At 49.9% G+C, this 9,229-nt stretch overlaps 1 protein-coding gene across 1 annotated transcript in view; it reads right to left on the bottom strand.

The window, feature by feature from the left end:
* Window positions 1-2,964, bottom strand: part of RNF130 (ring finger protein 130) — a 107,417-nt gene extending 104,453 nt beyond the window's left edge. The window contains exon 1 of the mRNA XM_007465507.1: window positions 2,322-2,964. Within this exon, the coding sequence (XP_007465569.1) occupies window positions 2,322-2,772 (451 nt within the window). The 5' untranslated portion in view covers window positions 2,773-2,964. The remainder of the gene's footprint in view (window positions 1-2,321) is intronic.
* Between the last annotated feature and the right edge of the window lie 6,265 nt (window positions 2,965-9,229).

Consider the following 9,229-nt stretch of genomic DNA (forward strand, 5'->3'; position numbering starts at 1 on the left):
AGATTTCATGTTAATCCATCGGTTTAGAAACAATTTACAGGTAAACTGACATAAAAACCGCCACTAGACTGTGAGATTCAGGAAGAGGAGAGAGATTTGCTTTGTTCACTGCTGTGGCCCCTCCCTTTGCCCCAGTGCCTTGGATGGTGGCTGGTACCAGTAGGTTTTCAATTAGTATTTGCTGGATTGAAAGAACCTATGTGTGCAGACCCCTTAGTACAAAGCCAGACCCAAACCTGCAGGATCCCACCAACACCATGAGAAAACATGGAGCAATCTCATGCTGTGCAGATACAAATTGAGCCTCTAGAGAACAGAAGACAGGAAGAGAAGACAGACACTCAGGGGAACTGACTGCAGACTCAGTTTCCACACACTGCTCCAATGTATTCACATTGATGCCGTGTTTAAACTCCACCAATTTAGAGATTCATTTAGGTTAACAAATCTCCTCTTGTAAGAATGCAGGAATCATTTAAACTTCTCAATAACCTTATGGTGTAAATATTTCACCATTCCACTTTGCAGATGAAACTGAGGCTAAAAGGCCGAATTACTTTCTTAGAGTCACAAAGTACTTTCCCAGTGTCACACAGTTTATGTACAGCACGACTCAGAACCTTTAATCCTTTAACGCTACCACCTCGTTGACAGGGGAATAGGACTAACCTTTACCCACATATCAGTGCCCAATACCTTTCTATCCAAACACCTAAAACAAGTTTTCTTAAAGATGGAGCTTTTGTTTGGGGTGACAGGCAAGCAACAAGTAGTTTCAGAACATGGATCACTTATGAGGTATCTAAAATGAGGATCATGTATTTGGGGTGCCTGGGGGAATCAAGCCCCAAGGCAAACCACAGATTTCAAAATACTGCACAGGGCCAGCTCTTGCTCTAGAACAGTTTGCCTCTCTCTCTTCCTCTTCCTCCCCTTCCACGTGACCCTCACAGATCTCAGCACCAGAAAATAGACTACCATTGTCAGTGCCATAGTTTGGCAACATTGTGTGTCCCAACCACAGTGACTGGCACAGAACAAGCAAGCAAATATTTACTGAATGAACCAAAGGCCAAAGTTGTTTCTGTGGGCAAGGTGGGACCCTAACTGCCTTTTTTAACAAAGTGGAGATGAGATGTGTACCCTAACACTTGATTACTGGTGTAAAAATGAACTTTTAAAAGGCAGGTGTAAACTGGGGACAGGCTACAGTCAAAGCCTTACCTGATTCTTCTTCCTCAGCTAGATTGCCTCAAAGAAGAAAACAGCTTAGCACGTTAGCATTCAAATACAGATCTCAGAAGGCTCATGATGTTTTAATATTTTAGAGTATAAAAACAAACACCATTACCTTATTTAGGTTGCCTAGTTTAGGTCATGTTAACATGAACAGCAGCTTAAAAAAAAGTCCCCTCTCAGCATTCTCAGGGTGAGAGTGGGTGGGGGTTGAGAAGAATAGTAGGCATTTTTCCAAAAAGTTTGCTGTGGGCCAAAAAACAAAATCATACTCCACAGTGTGGGAAAGTTTCCTTTAAAACATGGCCAGAAATTTATACAAATATATGCTTTATACCAAATAAACAGAGCCTATGATAATAGGAAGACATAAGGTTAAGCCAAACGCTTCAGAGACAACTCTCGAAAATTTTACCTATTTCCCCTTTGGTAGACTCCCGTGACCTGAAGACTTCGCTACAGGTTCCAATTGGTATTGGATTCTTCATAACGTGTGATTTTCAGGCGTCAAATTACAGTAAAGCTGGTGGGGCAGAGTAACAGCCAAAAGCAACAGGGAAGATGCCCATTTTTCTCCTCCAGCCTCCTCTCACTTGCCACTTAAGAAAAACGGCACGCTTCTACATTAGAAAAGGGCCTCATCCTTTGAGATTCAATGCAGCGCTAAGTCTGTGATTTCGGCAACGAACCTGCGGATTCCGAAATACAGGTTAGGACCTCATCTATCATGAACTAGTTTTGCGCTCTTCCACCACCTCCTTTGTCTGAGCTGTCCCTGCAAACTCGCAGTTCAATGCCTTCCTGTAAACAAGCTAACTAAACCAAAAGGTACGTTCTAAGTCTTTCTCAAAAGAAGAACCCAACAACGCGTCTGAAGCCTCATCCCAGCAGTGAGCAGGCGGCGGTGCACACGACGGGAACCTCGACCCTGGGGCTGCCCGCCGAGCTGCGCGACAATCCGGGCCGGGGTGGGGGCGCCGCGCCCGCCGCCCCCGCGCCCAGGCTGCGGCTCCCGCGGGTCCAGGGACCGGGGACCATCGCCCGCCGCCTCGCCACGGCTTCTCTCTCCGCTGCCAGGCACTCACCTCCGTGGATGGGTAGCGGCGCCAGCACCTGACCGCGGACCTCGGCCTTGGGCGAGTCGAGCCCGTAGCGCCCGCGGTCGATGCGGAATGTGAGCGGGGCGCCGCGGCCGGGCTCCTGCACCGTCACGTTGATGAGCGCCGTGTAGTACTCCTGGCTCGCGTTGTCTGCCCGCGCCGGCCACAGGCTGCAGGTCAGCAGCGCGAGCGCGGCGAGCCGGGCTGGGCCCGCCCGCGCCGCACCGCTCATCGTCCCTCCGGCTACCGCCGCCGCTGCTCTCGGACCGGGCTCCCGGGCCGGCGCCGAGAGGCGGTGCGGGCGCGGCCGCCGCGGCTGCGGGAGCGCACGCGCGCGGCCGGTGCAGGGCCGGGCACGAGCACGGCCCTCCTCGGTGCCGCGGCCCTGCTGCTCGCCGCCCTCACGTTCGCGGCCCGCCCCCGAGGACGGGCCCATGGGCCCCTTCGGCGAGGACAACGGGTCAGCCCGCGCGCGATAGTCTCCTCCGGGTCCCACCAGGGCCGTGGGGGCGGGCCCTCTCCATTCCCCGGGGCGGGTCCCGCCGAGTGGGGGCGCCTCGCAAGGACAAGACAGGGGTGGGAGATGCGCCCGAAGAAGGGTCTCTGGAGCACAAAGTCCCGGTCGCCGAGCTGCTACCTCAAGCGCGCGCTCGCCACCGCCCCGCCCCCTGTCAGTCGGGTGGCACGGCGCAGGCTTGGGGCTCAGCCCCGCCTCCATGCGCATGCGTGCGAGGGCCTGTCCGCTACCGCCCGCCTGCACGAGGGCCCTAGGAGGCCCCGGCGCTTTCTTAACCCGCGCTCGCCCGTGTTTATACGTCAGGCGTGATGCGCCTAGGATCTGGAGCCTGGGGGCTTTCCAAGGGCCTCTGGAAGAGTTTGAGATGAGGTTACAAAAGAAAAAGAGCTAAAACTTTAAAATTAATTTAAAGATTAAATGTCTATGGGATTTCACATTTCAAATGGTCAACTCCAAATCATATAATTGGCATCACAGGAGGGAGGATGCTTCTGTGCAAATAAGAGTACAGGGGCTCACTAGGCCCGGATCTTTAAGGACATCTGAGTTATTAGGAAGGACCTCTAGAGACTAGATGAAACCTCCAGAGGCCCTTGGACAAGGCAGAGACTGTGGTGAGACTTTCCCCCCACCCCAGACGCCCCAGCACACACACTACCCTATACACACACACACACACACACACACACACACACACACACACACACACCACACACACACACACACACACACCGTATCAGTTAAGCTGTGCACCCTTATAAAGCATAAATGAAAGGGAAGGGTGAGTCTAGATTTGGGTGTAGCTGAATTCAGGAGCTTATATGATATTGGGCAGCATACTCATCATTGCCATGAAGCAGGGAGGAAGGATGGCATCTTCTGACTAGCCAGGCCTGGATCTCCTGCCTCCTATAGTGGAAAGGGGGTGGAAGTCATCCTTGCTCAACCAACTGTACTGAGAATCCCAGAGAGAGGCAGCATCCCGAAGGAAAGCTGAGACGCAGTTTCCAGGGAAAGGGTATGGATGTAGTGCAGGCCAACACATCAGATGTCCACTGGTGCCTTCTTATCGACATTCTTAACAATTTCTCCCTCCAATTCCTTCCCTTCCATCCCCACTACCTTTGTTTGTCTAGTCCATGTCCTGTCCTGAGACTGCGTTTTATTTACTTGCATACAGGAAGTAACCAGGCCACCATCCTAGGCCCTGCACTGAAAGAGGGCTCTGCTCTGGCCCTCTCACAGCTGGACCCCTCTCACAGGGCAAGGAGTCCTTGGAACCAAGGTACCTCTGCTCAGGCACCTGAGACCTAGGAATTCCCTTTCCAAACAGTCCTGGGCCTCTTCGGGCCTACATGGTAGGGCTCTTTGTGGTGGGGTCTTCCTACTCTGCTCCTATTACTTAACATGCTGTGGCCTGCCCCTACTTGAAAAGCTCATGCCCCCTACTACCTTGTCCTTACAAGGGTGTTTCAGAGTGTGGGGTGCTCTTGCCCCCTGGCATGAGAAACAATTACAGAGACCCACAGACACCACCTTGTTAAGTTAGTTGGGGAGAAAGCCAGGTCCTTTCAAGCTCCCTTTTGGCCCTTCTGAATTTGTCAAGGAGAAAGTTGGATTTAAGTGCTTTTAACACCATCCCCCTTCAAACAAAGTGGGATGAGGTGTTCGTACACAGCTTCAGCAGGCACCAGCATCTAGAGCAATGTTGACAACAACCTACGTTTGGAGTGTAATAGTCTTTAATTTTATGGAGACCTTTCCATTAGGGCAAGAGACTTTTCATTTATAAGTAGTGATACAAAGCTACCTTTAAAAAAAATTGTGGTAAATTATACCTAACATAAAATTTATCGTCATAACCATTTTAAGTGCACAGTTCAGTGATATCAAATACACTGACATTATTATTATTATTTGTTTTTTTGCGGTACGTGGGCATCTCACTGTTGTGGCCTCTTCCGTTGCGGAGCACAGGCTCCGGACGCGCAGGCTCCAGAAGCGCAGGCTCAGCGGCCACGGCTCACGGGCTCAGCCACTCCACGGCATGTGGGATCTTCCCAGACCGGGGCACGAACCCGTGTCCCCTGCATCGGCAGGCAGACTCTCAACCACTGCGTCACCAGGGAAGCCCTCAAATACACTGACATTATTATGCAACTGTCATCACCATCTGCCTCCAGTCTCTTCTCATCTTGTAAAACTGATAGCTCTGTACCCATTAAACAATAACTTTTCCCTCCCCCCAGCCCCTGGGACCACCATTCTATTTTCTGTTTCTACCAATTTCACTATTCCACTCATATCAGTGGAATCATACAGTATTTGTCCTTCTGTCACTAGCTTATTTCTCTTAGCATAATGTCCTTCAGGCTCAGTCATGTTGTAGCATGTGTCTGAATCTTTCCTTTTTAAGGATGAATAGTATTCCTTTGTATGTATACACCATACTTTGTTTATCAGTCTGTCAATGGACACTTGGATTGCTTCAACCTTTCAACTATTGTGAGTGGTGTACCAGAATGCCACTGGTTCAAATGCCTGCTTGGCGGGGCTTCCCTGGTGGCGCAGTGGTTGAGAATCCGCCTGCTAATGCAGGGGACACGGGCTCGAGCCCTGGTCTGGGAGGATCCCACATGCCGCGGAGCAACTAGGCCCGTGAGCCACAACTACTGAGCCTGCGCGTCTGGAGCCTGTGCTCCGCAACAAGAGAGGCCGCGACAGTGAGAGGCCCGTGCATCGCGATGAAGAGTGGCCCCCGCTCGCTGCAACTAGAGAAAGCCCTCGCACAGAAACGAAGACCTAACACAGCAAAAATAAATAAATAAAAAATTGAAAAAAAAAAAAAATGCCTGCTTGGCTACATGTCAACTGTGTGACCTCTGCAAGCTCATGTTCCCTCTGAGGTCAGTTTCCCTCTGTGAAGTGATACTAATGACCTCTCCCTCTATAGTCCTGATAGCTACAAATCAGATGATGGGTGCCTGGAAGCTATAGCTGCTGCAGTCACCCCATTTCCCTCTGACTTGCTACTGGAGGCACAGGGACTCGTGAGGGTTTGAGTGGCTGCCTGGGTGAGGACTGCAGTACTGCCCTCCCACAGCCATTACCCAGAACAGACCGTCCCGAATGGATAGACCCTCAGGCTGGTCAGTGTCCTGTACACGCAGGCACTGGGAGCCCCACTGCAAGCAGGGGCACAAGGTTGCAGCATTTTATTTAGAAAAATGTAAAATACATTTGTACTGGTAATCCAAAACTCTTAATCTTTCCTAACTAAAAACTTCCAAGTATAAGAAAAAGTTGGAGGATGGCACAGTGAAGCCCTGTACCTCATCCCTTGGGTTCAGCCAGTGTTAACAGTTGGTTGCTTTACCTATCGCTTTTATTTTAAAATTGTTTTCCTGAACCATTTTATGACCCTTTGGGCTGTTCTTCTATATTACCACGACCAAAACAATGAATAGAAAGTCTGTAAAATAATCCATATCTTACCCTATTCAAAGGTTCCTAAACATCTAAAAATCCCCCCTGGCCCCCATGTTTTCTTTGAATGGGATCAAATGAAGTTTCTGCATTGGGTTTGGTTATGTCTTTTTCTAGAAATTCAGACTTTGAAGTCACAGGCCCAGCTCCAGCAGATCATAAGAAGTAGATGGCCGTCCTGCAAATTTGAGCTTGTGTCCTACCCCAGATATACTACTTAGAGTTCACCAGAAAATGTACTGCATTTTCTGCCATTGTCTTGTCAATAATATGAATACTATTGTTTCATACTTTTTTGTGTGGACACTTAAGTTATACCACAGTTACTGTAACTTTCCTCATTTTTAATATACCAAGAACCTCAAAAAATGGAAGTGACCCAGGGTCTTCTCACCTCCAAAAGGGCCACTAGACGAAGGAAGTGGCAGCCTTCCCTCCCTTTCCTGGTGGGGTGACATCAGGGAAGTAATGACAGGACGTGGGGAGTGAGGACCTGCCACACTGGCGGTCCTCTGGGCGCAGGGCTCATAGGCCACCTCCATGAGACTGGGCCTGGCGTCAGATTGGGTGATGCTATGAAAATCCCTGTAGACAGAGGAGTGATGAGAGACAAAACGGCTCAGATCTGGAACCTGTAAAGGTCCTGAGTCCAGAATTTAATTCTCCTGAGGACTCTCAAACATAGGGATTGTATGCCCATTCTGCAGACGAGGAGACTGAAGCTCAGAGAAGTGAGATTTTTGCCCAGTGAACTTGTCCCAGCTAATGAGGTGGTGTCCCTGGGGTGGAGACCAGTCTTGGCCAGCTCTAGGACCCTCACTCATTTCAGTCCTGCAGGTTGGTGCCAGGCTCAGGATTCAGAAGATGCCTAGATTTCCTGGTACTTGGCCCAGGCCAGGAAGCCAGAGGCTCCTCCAGGAATTCGGGTGGGGCCTGGGGCTGATGCTGAGTGGGCACAGGCTGCTGGGGTGGGAACCTTTTAGCAGGATTGAAGGCATCACCTCGTCCTTTGTCAAGATTTATTTGGTCAGAGTGACGAATGACTGAGAGAGGAGATGCCAGCTGGGCTGAGCTAGCCTGGGCAGACCAGCCCTCATGTCTGACTGCTGGTCCTCAGGCTGACCTGGGGTGGTGGTCCCTGGGATCCCTAGGGCCCCTTGCCAGGGGGCCTGGATGTATCTGGAAGGGCCCTCTGTTCACAGGCTGGAGAGATGTGTACAGAAAGAGACTCTTTTGGAAAGCTGTCTGGTGAAGGCAAGGCAGCCGGGCCAGTCTCAGAAAGGACAACACCCAGCCGACTCTGGGAGTCTGAGCAGTGGGAACAGAGGGGTGGCTTCATCAGGGCACAGCTGTTGGGCTAAGTCAGCGTTGCATCCCTTCAGGAAGAAAGCGTCTGACTGGTCTAGTTTGAGTCAGGTGCCTACACCTTGATCCTAGTAACTCAGGGAACCTTGACTGTCAGCCTGCCAAGGGAACATCAGTGGAGGAGAAATAGCCCCCAGAGCTGACAAGCCCAGTGGCACAGGAGACAAGGGCAGCTCTGTCTGCTGCAGGAAAACCACACAGGCTGCTTGATCCTACTTCCTGCCAGGTGAATGCCGCTGGTTTCTTCCAGAAGTAGAAGTGGGGTTTCGAATCTTTCTCTTCAGACCTGTCATCCAGCTGGGAGGCCGTGCTGCTTCCATTTATTTGTGATCCGCTTCAAGATTAATATTAGAGTCCCAGCAGCTTTTCTCTCACCTGGGGATTAGTGCAAAGCAAACTGCCAGTCCAGAGCTGACACCAGGCTTCATGCTGCTTTTAAAACAACGTGCAACACAAGAAAAATAAAACTATGTGCACAAAGATGTTTATTGCAGCATTAGCTATATGGGCAAAAGGTTGGAAATAAGCTCATTTACTTGTTAAGCAAATTATGGTACAATAAATTTGAGGATGATTATGCAGCTATTAATATACTGAACAAGTTGTAGCAATGTGAAGAATGCTTATGATGTACTGTTGAGCGTAGACACAGAATACAAAATAAATCTCTGGTTATCACTCTGTAAAATAAGTCCACATGTGTGAATAAGGCCAAGAAGGTAATTGTTTTTACTTTACTTTTTTTTCCTATTTTCAAAATGTTGTGTTCCTTTTGCAATTATAAAAAAGCTATCTCTGATGACCCATCAAGAGACCACTGAAGAACCTATTAGAACCTATTAGAAGTAGTGGGGTTGTGGAGCCAAGGGTAGGGAGATTGTGCAGTGTTGGGCTGGCAGAATTGGGGGGGGGGCGGTGGCTCCCAGTGACCCTCAGTCAAATTCTCCTTCACAAGCCTAATACTCTCCATACATTGAATGATTCTGTCCCCAGCCCTTGGAGCAAAAATAGACATAAATTTGGTCTATTGACTGTGTGCATCTTCGCTGAAGATAAATCTCACATTATTGCAGCACATCGGGTATGAATGCAGGCAATATTCCTATTAGTCCTTACCCCAAATTGTGCCAGTTTGGTTTTAATGTTGTTACTGAAGGCAGGGGGGAGCAGCTTGTTACCCAGGCTGCAGTCGCAGTTGGATCTCCTTCCTGCCAATCATTTTTGCTTTAGGAGACATTACCAAAAGGTGGAGAACACATATCCCTGTGAAGCATATGCCCCCTGGTGGGTGAGAATCTCCTAAGAAAGTTTGGGGTGGGGGTATCCAGACCTGCTCAGATGTATGAAAAGAGACCCTACCTGTGGAGGATGAAGGGCCATGGGGAGAGCCAGGAGACTGCATGCCAACTTGGGGAATGGGTGGCAGGTGCTGTGAGGTATCACTCAGTGGCCATGCCAGCCCCTCCTCTCTTGCCTGACTCCACTGTAGAGGCTATAGGAGGTAAAAACTCAGTTTTCCTGTATG

Source organism: Lipotes vexillifer, unplaced genomic scaffold (assembly GCF_000442215.2).
Source record: "Lipotes vexillifer unplaced genomic scaffold, Lipotes_vexillifer_v1.1 scaffold613, whole genome shotgun sequence".
Taxonomy (NCBI): domain Eukaryota; kingdom Metazoa; phylum Chordata; class Mammalia; order Artiodactyla; family Lipotidae; genus Lipotes; species Lipotes vexillifer.